This window comes from Oncorhynchus mykiss, chromosome 22 (assembly GCF_057628025.1).
Source record: "Oncorhynchus mykiss isolate SJ-2025 chromosome 22, ASM5762802v1, whole genome shotgun sequence".
NCBI classification, from domain to species: Eukaryota; Metazoa; Chordata; class Actinopteri; order Salmoniformes; family Salmonidae; genus Oncorhynchus; species Oncorhynchus mykiss.
In genome coordinates this window covers 50,294,579-50,312,861 of record NC_143043.1, presented here as the reverse complement: position 1 = coordinate 50,312,861, position 18,283 = coordinate 50,294,579, and the positions used below count along the sequence as shown (strand labels likewise).

At 41.7% G+C, this 18,283-nt stretch overlaps 2 protein-coding genes and 1 long non-coding RNA gene across 3 annotated transcripts; 2 read left to right on the top strand and 1 right to left on the bottom strand.

Moving 5' to 3' along the window:
* The first annotated feature begins 264 nt into the window (after positions 1-264).
* Positions 265-4,105, top strand: LOC110501923 (heterogeneous nuclear ribonucleoproteins A2/B1). The gene is made up of 11 exons (XM_021579796.3): positions 265-378; positions 1,231-1,353; positions 1,476-1,622; positions 1,717-1,927; positions 2,014-2,103; positions 2,211-2,264; positions 2,359-2,415; positions 2,701-2,829; positions 2,950-3,084; positions 3,170-3,240; positions 3,356-4,105. The coding sequence occupies exons 1-10, from the start codon at positions 373-375 to the stop codon at positions 3,223-3,225; spliced, it is 1,008 nt and encodes a 335-aa protein (XP_021435471.3). The 5' UTR covers positions 265-372; the 3' UTR covers positions 3,226-3,240; positions 3,356-4,105.
* Positions 4,106-4,696: 591 nt separating this feature from the next.
* On the top strand, positions 4,697-5,668 carry LOC149972893 (uncharacterized). Its single transcript, XR_016490689.1, has 2 exons — positions 4,697-4,831; positions 5,458-5,668. It is a non-coding gene; the product is annotated as an uncharacterized LOC149972893 (long non-coding RNA).
* Positions 5,669-6,606: 938 nt separating this feature from the next.
* On the bottom strand, positions 6,607-18,049 carry LOC110501922 (nuclear factor erythroid 2-related factor 2). Its single transcript, XM_021579795.3, has 5 exons — positions 17,685-18,049; positions 9,892-10,167; positions 9,423-9,515; positions 8,849-9,031; positions 6,607-8,245 (listed from the first exon to the last, which is right to left on the bottom strand). The coding sequence occupies exons 1-5, from the start codon at positions 17,724-17,726 to the stop codon at positions 6,995-6,997; spliced, it is 1,845 nt and encodes a 614-aa protein (XP_021435470.1). The 5' UTR covers positions 17,727-18,049; the 3' UTR covers positions 6,607-6,994.
* Between the last annotated feature and the right edge of the window lie 234 nt (positions 18,050-18,283).

The following is an 18,283-nucleotide window of genomic DNA, read 5'->3' as shown; positions in this document are numbered from 1 at the left end:
TCATAGAATAAAACGTATAAACCTCCTAAACCTGTGTTTACCACAGATGTTATATTCGGCGTTCATCCAAAACCCCATTATTTTCCCAAAGGCATTGGTCAACGAGCCATGGCAGAGTCACTCAGGTATAAAGAAAGGCGCAGTTAGTTCCTACAACAAGACCCCATTACTATTGCTCTCTATAAACAACTGACCACAGTTTCTAAACATACTGAACTGACTTTAAAGCAGCTTGCCCTATCCGGTTTATTCTGGTAAAAGACAAGAACTGACCCTGGATCAGTTATAACCGCTGCACAAGCGCAGACTTCTAATCACGTGGTACAGTAGCTTCCTTTCTTCTCAGAACCAAGGAGAATTATACGCTGCGAAATGGAGGTGATGATGTTATACACATATTGCATGTTTATCAATTTCTGTATATTTGAGTTGGACGTAACAGAGTGTAAAGTGTATTTAGAGCCAACCGATAAAAAATGTTTTTATCATGTTACAGCAACAAAAAAATTGTGCGCATTCTAACCGCATTTTTGAGGAAGCAACGTTAGCTAACTAACTAGCACAGCTGCGTCTCTGAACGTTTGGCCATCAAATTGCATCATGCCTGTCATGTAGTGCTACGGTTTCAATGTTGCATACATTTTGGTTTGTAGACGAGTACTTAAATGTATTGTTGGGATACATAGCTACCGGTATAATAACGTTATAGGCCTTAAAATGTAGGACAGGCTACGCCTATACATAGTAGTACGACATGCAGTGAACTTGAAAAATGAATTTACACACCAAATATTGGTATTTGCATTATAAAGTATATTAAATAATATTTTCAAAATGGCGAATTGTTGTTTCCCCAAGAATGTTATAGAGTCGTGGCTAATGAGATAATTACACTATCTCTCCTAAAATGTTTTCTGTGGGGGGGGGTTTTATCAGCTGTCTTGCTGTTGGGCACTGGGCAGAGCTGATTACTGTACCCCCCCCCCCCCCCCCCCCCCCCGTAACCCATAACATTATATAATTTTCTCAATGCCTGTAACCATTTAAACAGCCTGGTTGGCACAATGCATTCTAATGCAGTAGGTCTGCCTTGGGATGGTGTGAAATTAGAACATTTACACTTATATATTGGACTCTTGCACTGTACAATTGTTTTGTTAAAAGATGGTATGCTGTTGTCTGTAGAGTTGCATTGTGTGACATACATTCCTGTTTTGAATAATTCAACAGGGTCATGAAGCTAGGGAGCCTGAACAGCTCAGGAAGCTGTTCATTGGGGGCCTCAGTTTTGAAACCACTGAGGAAAGTTTAAGGATCCATTTTGAACAATGGGGAAACCTCACAGATAGTGTGGTACGTATGCATTTCACTCGCATTTGATTTAATAAAAAAAGTGTCCAGCATTTACAATGTATTTCTTGGAGACCCACCAAATTGTTCCAAGTAATGTAAGCTAATACGTTGGTTTCATGTAGGTGATGAGGGACCCAAACAACAAGCGCTCGAGAGGGTTCGGCTTTGTAACATACTCCTGTGTGGAGGAGGTGGATGCCTGCATGGCAGCTCGACCTCATAAGGTGGACGGGCGTGTTGTCGAACCTAAAAGGGCTGTGTCGAGAGAGGTAAGAGAACTCTGCTTCACATTCAGGTGCATTTGCTGTTGTGCAGGTGTTGACCGGTGTGTGCTCACTGCCCAGCGCTTCTTGTCTGTCTCAGGACTCCAACAGACCAGGTGCCCACCTGAGGGTGAAGAAGATCTTTGTTGGGGGTATCAAGGAGGACACCGAGGAGGACCATATCAGAGAGTACTTTGAGACCTACGGGAGGATCGAGACCATTGACATTATGGAGGAACGCGCAACTGGGAAGAAGAGGGGATTCTGCTTTGTTTCATTTGATGACAATGACACTGTGGATAAAATTGTCGGTATGTATGTGGTTGTTGCAGCTTTGTCCTTTTAAACATCAGTAAACATTCCGTTTGCTAAGTATTCCCCATTGTTTTCCTTTCAGCTCAAAAATACCACACAATAAACACACACAACTGCGAAGTCAGAAAGGCACTTTCAAAACAGGAAATGATGGAAGCGTCCAATCAGAGGAGTAAGAATAATAACCTGTCTTCATACTGAATGTAAAATTGCGTGACTGTTTTCGAGAAACACCTATAGAATGCGCTTCATTTGTCAATATTGGCATTTTATTTTTAGGTGGGGGTGGTGGCTCTGGGAACTTCATGGGTAGAGGTGGCAACTTTGGACGAGGTAAGCACTTTTACAATTTTGATACGGGGATAAATTTGGACCATAAGAACAGTAATCACACAATACATGTAAACATACTTATCTTGTGTTACAGGAGGCTACGGTGGAGGAAGAGGAGGTTATGGAGGAGGGGATGGATATGGGGGAGATGGTAAACATTTCTCTACCATTAGTGGATAATCAGATGAGGGAGGATTTAAAGATGCATTACTTGAAGAGAGCTTGTTCTAATCTGAGTGCGCTGCTTTTGGTCACTGTTCTGATCTCACTGGTCAGTTTGTAACTTGATCTCACTGGTCAGTTTGTAACTTGATCTGAGTGGTCTGTTTGTAACTTGATCTGAGTGGTCTGTTTGTAACCTGTTCTGATCTGAGACATACTGTTTTGTAACCTGTTGTGATCCGAGACATACTGTTTTGTAACCTGTTCTGTGCAGGTGGGAACTATAGTGGAGGTCCTAGCTACGGAGGTGGACGTGGTGGGGGGGGTTATGGGGGAGGAGGTCCTGGGTATGGAAACCAGGGAGGAGGATATGATAACTACAATGACGGAGGCAACTTGGGAGGTACAAACGCCTATTTTAGCCAGGATTTATTGTCTTGGCTCGTGATTGATTTTTTTGAGTTGCACTCACAATAATTGGATTTGATGTCTGACCTTCTAAAAACAAATCTCTGACTGCTAGGAAACTTTGGTGGTGGTGGTGGAGGAGGTGGTGGAAATTACAATGACTTTGGTAACTACAGAGGACAGCAATCCAGCTATGGCCCCATGAAGGGAAACAACTTTGGTGGCAGAAACTCTACTAGCCCCTATGGAGGTGAGTATTATCTCCCCTGAGCTGGATGTGAATGTTGTGCTGTCTGATGACACAACATTCATCTGCCAATCGTTGTTCATTCCAGGTGGCTATGGCTCAGGCAATGGAAGTGGGGGTGGCTACGGCTCACAGCGTTATTGATACTATGACACTAGGGTATGTTCCATATTTGTTATTTTAAATACTCTGCATACCTGACTGTTGTAGTACAGCGTGAGCCCACGCAACACTAGAATAACAATTTTTGTTTTATCCTGTATCCATTCAACAGGCTACAGTTCTTAGCAGGAGAGGAGATGAGCAAGGATTTGCCAGGAAAGCTGCAGGTTACTTGTACTTTTAGGCAGTCGTCTGAAAGCATTTAAAGGAACAGAAGTCAGAAAGTTACTGCAGCTATAACGGGAGACTAATCCTTTAAAAAAAAAAAGGCTACACAAGCTACAAAGTGCAAGAGTGTAGCTAGTACCTTTCTTTATTTGTGGTAGATGTTCCCCCACTTTATATGTTTTCCTTTTGTGCATCGGAAGTGTATGTATTGTGCCTGTGGAGTCAGAAAGTGTTTTTTTTTATTTTTTTTATATATATATATATAATTTTTTTACTCCTAACTCCAGTCCGTTTTGAATATTCCTACGTTATTATTTTTGCTGTAGATTGATAGATTTTCTCTGGTCTTCTCATCTTTGTCATCTTTTGAAGAACTTGGTTCTGTCAAAGGGGCGTAGACGCATCAGGCCCTCAAATTGGCTAGAGCTGCCCTTTCCCCTCCTCTCTCTTTGAAGTTAATATGATTGCAAGTTTCCGTATCAAGTGTATTATTATTTGTATTTCCAAGAACAGTATGTATTTCAGTAATTTCATTAGTGTAACAAAAGTGGTTATAATTAGTGCAGACAACAATTTGAGGAAATGTTTTACACTACTTGTATGCAGTAAACTCAATTCTAGATTGTTAAAAAAATAAATATTTTTGACAAGTGGAAAAAAAAAAAGTTGAATAAAGTTGTGTAGTAAAGTCTTATGAAGTATAGTGCATCATTGGCTCAGAGAAAGATTGAAGGATTGGATTATTTTCGTGTCCGTCATCACTAATCAGGTGTTGCAAATCAATACCCTCAAAAGTTTCGTTTTCTCTGAACTTCCTCGAAATGTAAAACAAAAAATACATCTGGCTGGATGGGAAAGGGAGTCTTAGCTAGTCCGAGGACGAGGTGCACGCATCACCTAGCCAGCATTGCACTAGTAGGATTGTTACAGCTACAAGCCACTTCAGTTGAGCCTCGGCAGATCAGCATGGAAGATTGCAAATGACTTTGTCAGACAGGACCTCTTCAGCCCCAGCACAGTGGACAAGTCAGCATGTTGTGAGAGGAAAGAGAAGGCAGTACCGAGAGCCGCACCCTTGGAGAAAAGCTTGCATTGTCTTGCCTGGTAGTGAGCGTCAGCCTCTCAAGGCTAGCTATACCTTTCAAGATCAGCTGATGCTAGCGAAGAAAGACTAACTAGAGTTCCTGGACACTTGGGACATCCTGTTGAGTCAGATACGACAGATTACCAGGAAGTTCTTATTTAGCTGTCAGACCTTACAAGGGGAAAGGGAAGTGAGTATTTCACAAGCAGTGGTAACATAAAGATGGAGTAGGTAAGAGTAACCACTTTGCTTGATTTACAGATCGGGAAAGAAGCATTACGACTATTAAAGGCTGAAAATCTCTAATGACAGGATTACATGGAGATTTCTGGATGGGTAAGACTTAAGTATTTCTCAAAGTATACAGTAAGGCTATGTAAAACACTAACACTCATAAGGTAGAACAAATGCTATTGAGTCTAATCCCTTTCGAGAGTCAAAGTGTACCATTCATTCAGTTTTTAATTAAGATCATTTTGAAGGATCTCATGAGTTCCTTGCACAGCTCACTGATCTCTGGAGGTCTGCAGAGAACATGCTTCAGTTCACACAAACTTACACCCCTATAGATATCCTTGATATTTTTTTATCTGTGTAGTTTTTATTCAATTTCAATGTATAGCTTTTAATAGTAATAATAAAAAGTAGCTAAATTAAGGATGGTGATTTTTCAACCCCTGGTTAGACAATTTATTATAGTTTGAAGAAATTAATACTTATGCATGTCTATTAAATTAAATGTGTTTTTTGAATAAAGACATCTCTCAAAGGAACGACTGATTTATTTGATGTGTGAACAGTTGATAGTTGTTTTGTTCGCCTCACACAGCCTCTGAATGGAGGGTGGAGAAGGTTTGGCGTTCAAATGTAATGTTTGTGAAAAGGCCTGGAACTGCAGGATACAATGCGCAGTGCTAGCGGACTACTCATTTATTCTTCCGCTGCTCTGTCATTCGCTACAGAAGAAAGTGGCCGGATCAAGGAGCCTTGGGTAGCCAGGAAAGTGCAGTGACTGCTGCGCTTTTCCCGAAGTGTGTCCAGCTGACCTTTTGAAGTGTAGCTGAACAATGGAGTACACTGTTGCATAACTGAATACATTCCGGTGGAATCATGTCCTCAAAGTGGTTTGGCTTACACACAATAATTTATAGAATTAAAGGATTCAGGTCATAATATTCCATACTTCCCTTTTTATGCACTTTTTTTTATGCCTATTCTGACCTTGAACTTGGGTATGACGTAACGCATGTCTCAACCAGCTATTCTTTCCGGGGTGGAGATATTTAGAAATGGAAGTTGTGGCAGAGGTGTGTCTACAGAGCCACGGTATTCTGACCTTGACTTAATTCCGCCACAGTAAAGGTGAATAAGGTCGAGCAACCTGTCGCTTCCAACTGGAAGAGCATCTACACCATTCTCCTTGCTTGGAATTTACAAATGTATAAGCGCTATTGATAAGAGCTAGGTAAATGAGTATCCGTTTGCATAAGGGGATTGTAAATATAACATGTGTTTTACGTTATGCTCGCTGAAAACAACTGACAGCAAACTGAAGAATATCAACTTTCCCACAGTGACGTTTATGAAATGGTGTGCCATTATGTAGAATTTACATTGTAAGTCCTTTTAACTTCAAGGGGTGAAATTTAGAGACCCAAGCTATATGCTTCTGTAGCCGTACACAAATCATGGTAGAGCGCCAAATCTAGAGTTGATTCATGATTTCTGTTTTAATTATATACCCGGACTTTTCACATTATTTATTGCTTTAAATATTAGCCACCATCAGTTATACCCACATACATTTATAACTGTCACTTCAGTGTTCGTTTGCTTACATTTTGCATCATTCCAACACGTCGTTAGTCTACCTTCCTTTCATCTGTCATGTTCGTGTGGTTGTTCCTGAGTATAGCTAGCGATAGTGAATCGTACTAGAAGTTGTGCAGTAATGTCGGACATGTAGCCTACTTCAATCCTAATGGATTGAACCATCTCTTTACATAAATGCACTAAAAGTCTGTTAGTCTGAATACCAACTACTGAGAAGTTAGTAGGAAAGGCGTACATTTCTGAATCGGCCTAATTTGAATAGTAAGCAAGAGACCAACTGACTAAATTAACTGTTTATTTCATTAAAAAGCACAATAGTCAGGACATAAAAAGGAAATGGAGCTGCAAATCAGCATAAAGTTTATAAAACAGACTTTGAAGTAACAGTGATTGCAACAATATAATTAGCATACTAAAAACATGATATATACACAATACACATTTTCATATCTCAAAAGCAAATAATGTATTTACAAACAATATCAGGGAAAAATAGAGACCAGTACAAAATAACTCAAATATAATTAAAGATTCAAGAAGAGAAGGCAAAAACTATATAACAGTTCTGCTGTTTTACTAACGCTTAAAAGCCAAGCAACTACAAAGTTATTCTTTGCATAGTATTATTATTACTAATGCTCTACCATGTAGTAAAACAGAGAAGTGCTAGCTGTCCTTTTTCTTGCTAAGTGTCTTTTTAATGCGGGGGACGAGGAAGACTGTGCCATCGGTGGTCTGCTGGAGGGAGTACTCCAACGGAGAATAGGGCTTCCCCTCCTCGTCCCTCAGCAGACTGAACACCTCCAGGTACAAGGTGTTGAGCTGCTGCTTCATCTTCCGCAGGCTGCTGTCATTCTTGGTCTTCTCTGTCTGCAGTCGCTCCTTCTCCTCCTTCAGCGAGTCCAGGTCATATTCCAGCTCCGTGATGTTCTCCATCTTGCGCTTGCGGCAGTTCTGGGCAGCCACCTTGTTCTTGCCCCGCCGGCGGATGTCTCTGACCAGGGCCAGCTGGGCCTCGTTGAGCTGGTGCTTGGACATCATCTCGTTGAAGTCATCCACAGGCAGGTCGATGATCATGTCCACGGTGAAGGGGATCTGGAGGGCCTTGGCTCGCTGCTCGTCTCTAGAGAGACGCTTCTCGGAGCGCCTCCTCTTCTTGTCTTTGGTGAAGGGCGATTCACTGTGGCCAGTCTCGTCATCTGGCTCAGTCTTGCCATGTTTGGGCTCTTTGTCCCGCTGCTGAGGTAACACAGAAATAGGTGTCTGCAGGCCATCTGGTTGGAAAGACAGTGAGAACATCTCGGAGTAGTCAGACTGTGCACTCCCAGGGTTACTGTCCATCTCATCCATGTCTGAATCGCTGTAGCCACCAAAGGAGCGGTCCCCATACATGGATTTCTCAGGAGAGCTAGAGTATGAGCTTGCCTCCACAGAAACACCTGAATCAGAATCTGGACATTCTGTCATTATCTCAGGTTTGTTGTCTCTGTCAAATGTATCTCCAGGAGAAAGGTCCTGTAATTCCATTGGTGTAAAAATAGGCTTGTTTGGTATTTCTGCCAATGAGTTACCTCCATTTCCTTGGCCACAAGGCAAGGTGACACTGGTCACTTTTGTGTTGACAACGTCTGGGTAAAATATGTCACAGAAAGTGTCTGCACTGAAATGAGTATTGAGGTCTGGAGCCTTCAAGGTCATCTGATTGAGATGGTCCAGTGGAGCGATGTTGGGAAAGCTCTCCTCAAAGGTGTTGATGAATTCAGGTGGGCAGACATCTGCTGTGTTTGACGCCACCTCTTCCAGGTTGGGCAATGGGTAGAAGCTGTAGTTTGGATCCTGCACCTCAGGGGTGGTGTTAGTGGGCAGATATCCTCCGGTCAGCTCCCGTGTGTCCTCCATTTGCATATTCAGACATTGCTAGAAAACAAGATTAGGAAGCATCAAAACAGATCCAGTAACCCATGCAGTGTATTGGACATCAAGATGTAACGGTAATGTAATATGCAGTAGAGAACCATCATATGGATGAGCTGGTGTTCAGTTTTTACTAATCATTTATTAAACCTTGGTTTCAAACCTTTTTATTCCCAATGAGTAGCTGAAACTTTGCACAGGTTCAATATTGCAAATAAAGTGGGATTCCTAAATTGACTAATGTTTTTTTTGCATGAAATTACGCATTGTATTTTGTACTGTAAGTAAAGTGTTTTCTTTCTGGTTTCCATGCTACTACCTTCTTGCTACTAACTGCTTAGAAGCTATTTTATGTTCTACTTAAGGACACAAGCAGCTTCCCACCATTTGAGGCTTTCCCTCCCACTGCTCGGAGTCAACAGTGCTATGTGGGAACCTGATCACAGTGGCATTAGCTGAGTAGTATCTTCTTCCGCTGTGTCCCATTCAAACATACAAAACAAAAGGTGAGTATATGTCCTCTCATGCATACCTGGCTGCTGCCATCCGTGCATTCTTTTGACTGCTTGTTTACACCATAGAGACGGTAGAATATTCGTATTGTACCTGCAGCTCAGGGAGGGACAAAAGTTCCATCCAGGCCTGCTCCAAATCTGGGGAGGTCCTTTGTGAGAGCAGTGGGGCTGTGAGTAAGGGCAGCTGGGTCAAAGCTGGCGGATCAGATTTCATCATGATGTGACTGCTGTTGGGTGCTAGAGCTACGGCGGCATCCAGACAGGAAGAGGTAGTCTACGACACAAACAAGGGAGGGAAACACTGTAAAAGACAGGTACATACAACATTATATATTGTTCATTAGAAACTGGGTGGTTTGAGCCCTGAATGCTGATTGGCTGACAGCCATGGTATATCAGACTGTATACCACGGGTATGACAAGAAATATATAATTACTTTGGTAACCAGTTTAAAATAGCAATAAGGCACCTCTGAGGTTTGTGGTATATGGCCAATATACCACAGTTAAGATCTGTGTCCAGGCACTCTGTGTTGCGTTGTGGCTAAGAACAGCCCTTAGCCATGGTATATTGGCCATATACCACACCCCTTCTGTCCTCATTGATTAATTAGAAATCGTTGTAAGTATATTTTTAAGATAATAGTGAAAGCCTGTATTCTTACCTCAGTTGCCTCTACCAAAGGAAATGTCTCTGCCAGCAGTTGCATACATTCATCAAATGACATGGCATCCCCATCTACAGTGAAGCTGACATCCTGAAAGCAAAGATTCAAAGCACTTCAGGTTTTCATCTAAATTCCCTCTATACTAACACTGCACCCATTTCAACATTGTGTTTGAAAATGGCTGAGAGCATTGCGCTACCTTGGACAAAGTTCTTCGCAGAGAGCATAGCGCTAAAGTTCTTCGCAGAGAGCATAGCGCTACCTTAGACAAAGCTCTCCACAGAGCAGTTTCTAAACAGCCAAATCCACTAATGCAAAACTACAAAGCCACCTGTGTTTCCCTAATTACACTGGATGAGGTTGTTACCTAGCTACAGAGCAGCTGTACCCCCCCCCCCCCCCCCCCCCAGGGAGGGGAGTGGCCAGCCCCTGACATGACTGACAGCTGTGTGTGTGTGTACGGTACCTGTATGACTTGAGAGGGTGCGGCGGAGGTAGCCGTCTGCAGTGGCTGTCCGCTGGTCGCAAGGCGGGGCACAAACTCCCCCGTCTCCTCATCCAGCTGCAGCTGAGCAAGCAGGGCCTTCTCCTGCTCCCTCTGCTGCTGCAGCCTCTTGTCCTCCTCCTGCTCCCTCTGCTGCTGCAGCTCGTGCTCCTTCTGACGCTGGCAGTAGTCAAACACCTCGCGCCCCGCACCCAGATCTATGTCCTGCCTCCACAAGATGTCGATCAGGTCTATGTCCTGCCAACAGACAACAAGTTAGACCGGAACTCACAAAGCACCACACAGACTGTGACCAGATGAAAAAAAGGAGATTAGTGAGGAGGAACAAGGAAATGTTTCCCTGCTGTGAAGGAGTACAGCTACTGTATCTCTCTCTCTCCAGTGCCACGCCCCGTCCCTCTGGGTGTCTGACGACAGTAGTACTAGCAAGAAGCAGTATGAATAATAGATGCACTTCTCCATTTCCCCAACGGCTCCCGAGTGGCGCAGCGGTCTAAGGCACTGCATCTCAGTGCTAGAGGCGTCACTACAGACCTTGGTTTGATTCCAAGCTGTATCACAACAGTTCCATAGGCCGGCGCACAATTGGCCCAGCGGTTAGGGTTTAGCCAGGGTAGGCCATCATTGTAAATAAGACTTTGTTCTTAAATGACTTGGCTAGTTAAATAAAGATGAAATATATATATGTTTTTATTCACCCACAGAGGAGATGTACCTCTCAGCTGGTACCTCTTGATTAGTCTCAACCAAATAAATCAAAGGACAGCAGATCAAATGTAATATCACTAGCTCAAAAACAAATGAAATCATTGATCACTGAGGAGAAATGTTCATTGATACAGCTTAAAATTAAAACTGAGTTTTAGGGAGTAAAAACGTGAGTTTTACAGAGTGGCTGCGTTGCCGAAAACATTGGATGACTTTTCCAGATAGCTAGAAAACCAAACCTTCTGCACACGTGCGTAATTATTTAATTTACAAATGTTTTCTACTTTTTATTTGATAAACCACACTGCACCATAGAACTGTATTTTGAGAACCATATCAGCTTGAGATCTAGCAAGGAAGGTTTGGTACAAATATGTTCAGACAAAGTTCTTACTATGTCCTCTCTGGTGTATACAGTAGCAACACCACTAGGACCTCCTGGTATGCCTCGCTGTAACAGCATTCTTCCTCCTCTTCTGAGGAGGAGGAGTAGCGAGAACGATCGGAGGACCAATGCGCAGAGTGGTAAGTGTTCATGATGATTTTTAATTAAAACTCAGACCACTAAACAATAAATGACAACGTGAATTTACAAAACCGAAACAGTACCGTGTGGCCCAAACACACACACGGAAACAAACACCCCCCACTCAAAAGTGAAACCCAGGCTACCTAAGTAAGATTCTCAATCAGGGACAACGATTGACAGCTGCCTCTGATTGAGAACCATACTGGGCCGAACTCAAAACCACAACATAGAAAAACACACAGACTGCCCACCCAACTCACGCCCTGACCATACTAAAACAAAGACAAAACGGAACTAAGGTCAGAACGTGACACTCGCAGAGTCTGGAGGTTATTAGAGGCCTGCCTGTTCAGTCAGGAATGTCCAGAGATAAACTACGCTGGTCTCCCCTTGGGCCGTCTTAACATCCATTACACAGACATTATATTCAGAAGGAAACATTTCACAAAGGACTTGTGAGATTGCATTAACCCAACATATTAGGTCACAAGGAAAGCTCTGAGTATGTGCCTATTTGTTGCCTAAAAGAAGAAGGTCAATGATACTTTCAGAGAGACTGGGTAACATAAACAGAACAGAGAGAGAGGATGTAAAGAGAGACAGATCAGATGACTAACAAAGTGGAAGGGAGTGCAAAGAGGATGTGGTGTGGGAAAGATTTCGGAGCTTGGTGTAGATTTCGACATAGATAACTCTTGTAAATGGAATGAGCAGAAGTAATTGAGTTGTAACTTTGTGGACCAAATCAAGTGTTAAACATGGCCACAAAAAAATCCCCCCCAAAACAATGTTTAATTATATAATTCACATGACCTATTATCTTTAAGTTCAGAAATAGTTATAACAAACATTCTCTCTCTCTCTGCAGTGCAGCTGAGAAGTCTTTAACCCTAATTGCCTCATGGGTGTCACGTCAAATCCAGCATTAATCCATGACCACGAAAGCCTTTAAAGTCACAAGGTCTGGGTAGTGAGTACACAAAACCACAGGTGATACATTATGGCTCTGGAGAGGATGAAGAATGGCCCACACAACCACCCACAAATATCACTTACAGTCTAGAAGAGTAAAGAAATCTTGAAACATAGGCATACAAAGCCTTATTATTTTCGAAAATCGAATTGGTCGCGAACACCGATTATTAGCTCCAACAGTGCAGTAGAATGTCTAGCAAATACGGTACAGATAATCTATAAATCTAAACAAGAAATCAAGAAATGTCAGAACGAGTCCAATTAACAATCCAATATAGATATATTAGAGTGAGCAGTGTCAGAATGCAGAATTTAAATACGTGGTGTTTTTAAACAGTATATAAATTCGGAAAATATAATGGTATGTACAATAGTAAGTATATTAGAATGGTCTATGCCTAATTAAATAAATAAAAATGTTTTTTTTATTTTTTTATGTTGTGAATACAGTATACACAGTGAGTAAACAATAGTATATGAAGTGACCTATGTTCAAAGTCTCTATATACATGGGACATTTTATAGACTCTTTCCTCATACAGGATGGATTAGAGTGTCATAAAATATGTTATTGTAGAATCCCTTTTGAGGAAAAAAGATACAGGTATTTATGATTTTCCCAGAGTCTCTTTTCATGTTGTCACTGAAACTTCAACACCACACTACATTCATGCAGAGATGAGTGATCTGTGTACATTCACAAATGACTGAATCCTCCCTTTCGAGGCCCCTTTCACGGACTGCCTCAAAAAGAGGATGACGTAACTATTTGGATGAACAGCTGAATGACTTCAAGTTGTAACTCAGTAACTATTTTGTTAAAAACTAGATTGGTGGAGTGAAGTATTTATCCACAAAATACTTGTGAAACATACTGGTTAGTTCTCTGATCTTTATGAATAGTAAAAATGTACTAAGATACCATGTTAGCTACCATTATCTGTAACTCAGAGGAGGTCTGGACTACAAATAAGGAACTGGGGCTTGTAAAAAATATATGCTTTCATTTCCTGGTCGATTCTGCAAATTTAGTGTAAATAAAAACATAATTTTTCAAAAATAATCTCTTTGTTTAAAAACAGACAGACCTTTGAGTAGCTGCATTTGGACTTCCCTCTCAGAATGTGCAGCAACTCAAACAACAGACTAAAAAACAACTGTATTAGGTGAAGAAACAGCACTTTTAAAACAAGCCAACCAAAAGAATTCTAAGCACCAGTAACACAACAGAGCTGTGAGATAGAGTAAGGTTTCCTTTCCTGGACACACATTTTAAGCCTTGACCAAAAAAAACATTTTCGTGTTTGCTTTTAAATCCAGGACTAGGCTTAATCTGTGTCCAGGAAACTGCCCCAAAAGTTGCCTCTGTGTTGTTTCATGATACCTTGTTGCATACCGCCCCTTAAATGGGAGTCTGATGACTATATTTTTTTCTCACAAAAGAAACGCATCTGGTTAAAACAACTAAGTAGACTCACCTCCTACACATGACTAAACTCAGGTTTAGTCTTAATCTAGGGGGAAACCTGTTATTCAATTGATAAAACCAAGGTAGCAAGATGGAACAGTTTTATTATCCCTCAACCAATTGTGCTATTGTGTCTTTTTTCGCGTTATTATTATTATTATTTTTTTTTACATTTCACCTTTATTTAACCAGGTAGGCCAGTTCACCTTTATTTAACCAGGTAGGCCAGTTCACCTTTATTTAACCAGGTAGGCCAGTTCACCTTTATTTAACCAGGTAGGCCAGTTCACCTTTATTTAACCAGGTAGGCCAGTTGAGAACAAGTTCTCATTTACAACTGTGACCTGGCCAAGGTAAAGCAAAGCAGTGCGACAAAAACAACACAGTTACACATAAACAAAAGTACAGTCAATAACACAATAGAAACATCTATGTATAGTGTGTTTAAATGTAGAAGGAGTAGGGAGGTAAGGCAATAAATAAATAATTACAATTTAGTTTTAACACTGGAGTGATTAATGTGCAGATGAAGATGTGCAAGTAGAGATACTGGGGTGCAAGAGGGTAAGTAATAATATGGGGATGAGGTAGTTGGGTGTGCTATTTACAGATTGGCTGTGTACAGGTGCAGTGATCGGTAAGCTGCTCTGACAGCTGATGCTTAAAGTTAGAGAGGAGATATAAGACTCCAGCTTCAGTGATTTTTGCAATTCGTTCCAGTCATTGGCAGCAGAGAACTGGAAGGAAAGGCGTTCAAAGGAAGTGTGGTGGATGGGGATGAGGATGAAAAGTGAAATATACCTGCTGGAAAGTGTGCTACAGGTGGGTGTTGCTATGGTGACCAGTGAGCTGAGATAAGGCGGGCCTGAGGTAGAGTATCTCAAGATAAGCTGTAGACCACACTATTTACCAAGAGTTTTCATCAATATTCTTTGTAGCTGTCTATTTACCACCACAAACCGATGCTGGCACTAAGACCGCACTCAATGAGCTGTATACGGCAATAAGCAAACAGGAAGACGCTCATTCAGAGGCGGCGCTCCTAGTGGCCGGGGACTTTAATGCAGGAAAACTTAAATCTGTTTGACCTCATTTCTACCAGCATGTTAAATGTGCAACCAGAGGGGAAAACAACTCTAGACCACTTTTACTCCACACACAGAGACTCGTACAAAGCTCTCCCTCGTCCTCCATTTGGCAAATCTGACCATAATTGTATCCTCCTAATTCCTGCTTACAAGCAAAAATGAAAGCAGGAAGCACCAGTGACCAGGTCAGATTAAGCAGATGCTAAGCTACGGGTCTTCTTCAAATGGCATTGAGGAGTACACCACATCAGTCACTGGCTTCATCAATAAGTGCATAAATGACGTCGTCCCCACACTGAAAGTAGCAAGACTAACTCGGAAGCATATAATAAATCCTGCTATGCCCTCTGACAAACCATCAAACAGACAAAGCGTCAATACAGGACTAAGATTGAATCGTACTACACCGGCTCTGACGCTCGTCGGATGTGGCAGGGCTTGCAAGCTATTACAGACTACAAAGGGAAGCACAGCTGCGAGCTTCCCAGTGACACGAGCCTACCAGATTAACTAAATTACTTCTATGCTCGCTTCGAGGCAAGTAACACTGAAGCATGCATGAGAGCATCAGCTGTTCCGGGCGACTGTGTGATAACGCTCTCCGTAGCCGATGTGAGTAAGACCTTTAAACAGGTCAACATTCACAAGGCCGCAGGGTCAGATGGATTACTAGGACTTGTACTCCGAGCTGACCAACTAGCAAGTGTCTTCACTGACATTTTCAACCTGTAACCTGAGTCTGTAAAACCAACATGTTTCAAGCAGACCACCATAGTCCATGTGCTCAAGAACACTAAGGTAACCTGCCTAAATGACTACCGACCCATAGCACTCATGTCTGTAGCCCCCAGGTGGTAAGGGTAGGTAACAACACATCTGCCACGCTGATCCTCAACACGGGGGCCCCTCATGGGTGCGTACTCAGTCCCCTCCTGTACTCCCTGTTCACTCATGACTGCATGGTTAGGCACAACTCCAACACCATCATTAAGTTTGCAGATGACTCAACAGTGGTAGGCCTGATCACCGACAACGATGAGACAGCCTATAGGGAGGAGGTCAGAGACCTGGCCGTGTGGTGCCAGGATAACAACCTATCCCTCAACGTGGTCAAGACAAAGGAGATGATAGTGGACTACTGGAAAGGGAGAACCGAGCACACACCCATTCTCATCGACGGGGCTGTAGTGGAGCAGGTTGAGAGTTTCCAAGTTCCTTGGAGTCCACATCACCAACAAACTATCATGGTCCAAACACACTAAGACAGTTGTGAATAGGGCACGACAAAGCCTATTCCCCCTCAGGAGACTGAAAAGACTTGGCATGGGTCCTCAGATCCCAAAAAATGTTCTACAGCATGGGTCCTCTTTTACTCTGCTGCTACTCTCTGTTTATTATCTATGCATAGTCACTTTAACTCTACCTACATGCACATATTACCTCAATTACCTCGACTAACCGGTGCCCCTCACACATTGACTCTGTACCGGTACTCCCTGTATATAGCCTTGCTGTTGTTATTTTACTGCTGCTCTTTAATTATTTGTTACTTTTATTTTAGAAATTATCTATTTTTTACTTAACACTTAATTTTTTTCTTTAAACTGCATTATTGGTTAAGGGTTTGTAAGTAAGCATTTCACTGTAAAGTCTACATCTGTTGCATTCGGCGCATGTCACAAATAAAATGTGATTTGATCAAATTTTATTTGAAGGTCAGCTACATAACTACAACCAGTTTTGGGTTATTATAACAAGCCTAAGGCTTAAGCCTACATATATTTCTCAATTTGACACAACCAATTGAACTCTACAGAGGACCTGTGTAGCCTACATCATGGGAAATAAAATAAACTAAATTCCAGGCTGGGCAGCCTGAGATTGTGCAATCAGTTAGTTGTATGGAGCGAAGTAGGCCCAAAGATGGTGGATGAATAAAGATGTCTTACTGAGGCTGTTTACCATTGAAAAAATGGTAAAGTTACCTATCTTTGTAAATGGGCGTTCCCACTCTCACGTGAGCATGATAATCTCCATAATCTCTTACATCAAATCAAATCTCTTACATGGCTCACGCGAGAGAGGGAACGCCCACTTACAACAGATAATATACATATATATTTCAATGGGGAAACTGTCCAATAACAGCTGGTTCTGAGATACTTACTGGCCCCAACCAGATCAAATGTGACCATGAGATGTCTCGCTTTCTCTACCGTCTATGGTCGGTTTATTTAACTCCGGTTTCGTTAGGTTACTGGTAGGCCAATAGATGCCATCTTTACGGGAAAAACGCTATGGGGCTCTAGTGGCGCATGGGGGGATTCCGACGGCCAAAAAACAAGCGCACTGAAATGAAAAGAAAAAAGACTGTCTGGGGATATGTGTCGTCATCGTCACCTTGACATATGTTTTACTTGACAGTAATTGCATCATTACACATGGACATCGAAATTAAACGGATGTTTTACCGTTATTTTTTCGCCCACGCGGAATTGAGTTGGATGAACCGGCCAGACTTCCAGCCATGACTTTGCAGAATTTTCTATGAACGCGTCGGTCGACTACCAGCGCAGAGACATAAATTGTAGAGCTACATGCAGTAGTAGCCTAATGTATTTACAAATGTCAAAACTACAACACGAGAAGTTCACAAATATGATTATGATAGCCTATAAGAAAACATATTTACGATGCAGTCGTTTCAATTCATTAACTTACGAAACAATATCTTAAGAAATAATATAAGGAGTAGTATGGGAAACGCACATCGAGTTGAACATGACAGTTTATTAATCAGGTAACATGAACAGTTTTAATTAGGCCTAATTTTATTTAAATAGTTTGAAATAGCCAATAAAATATAGTTTTTCAACAATGAGGATATTGTCTAGCATTGCGTTTGTATGCTATAGGTCAACCTTGAGCTATAGTTTCACATAATAGCATATATATATATATATATATATAACAAAATATGATTTACCTGTTGACTAGGATGAATTTTAGGCATCTCAATTTCCATCATAATAGAGAGTTGTCCCTTCGTAAAGCAAAGTCCAATATATTAAAACAAACAATTTATAATCCTTTAGACCTACAGCAATATAAAATGGTGGACTATCAGAAAGCAAGGAGTCCGGCGCAGCGACGTTTTGGCTATGAAGGAAATGTTGCTTCTAATCGTATGAAAATGTACGGAAAAATCCAAGCAGTCTGATGGCCCCGCCCACAAGTTGCAGCAACCAGTCAATGGCTCTGGGAGAGCTACGCTGGGATCGTCCCCCTCAATATCCTATTGGGCCATAAGACCAGTGTGCGTCTGTGCACTGGACAGCCAATGCAACATTTGCTACAGGTTTATAAAAGCATAACAAATTCCTCAACCTTAAAAAAATACAAGTTTATTCCAGTAACATTTACATAATCTCTGCCCTCATGGATTCATGTTTCTAGAATAGGCCTTTTAGCCCAATTAGCCCAATTAGCCCAATTAGAATTGCATCTTGGTTGACTTTTTAACCAACATAACAATTAGTTATTATAATGTTATTGCAACAACTATTACAACAAATTGTAGGTAGG

Excerpts from the sequence above, each read along its gene's own strand:
- LOC110501922 (XM_021579795.3), bottom strand. The coding sequence starts at position 17,726 with ATGATGGAAATTGAGATGCCTAAAATTCATCCTAGTCAACAG. Across the intron at positions 9,516-9,891 it reads CACCCTCTCAAGTCATACAG|GATGTCAGCTTCACTGTAGA; the intron begins GTACCGTACACA and ends CTTTGCTTTCAG. Across the intron at positions 8,246-8,848 it reads TGTCCCTCCCTGAGCTGCAG|CAATGTCTGAATATGCAAAT; the intron begins GTACAATACGAA and ends CTTGTTTTCTAG.
- LOC110501923 (XM_021579796.3), top strand. Across the intron at positions 1,623-1,716 it reads AAAGGGCTGTGTCGAGAGAG|GACTCCAACAGACCAGGTGC; the intron begins GTAAGAGAACTC and ends TGTCTGTCTCAG. Across the intron at positions 1,928-2,013 it reads CACTGTGGATAAAATTGTCG|CTCAAAAATACCACACAATA; the intron begins GTATGTATGTGG and ends TTTTCCTTTCAG.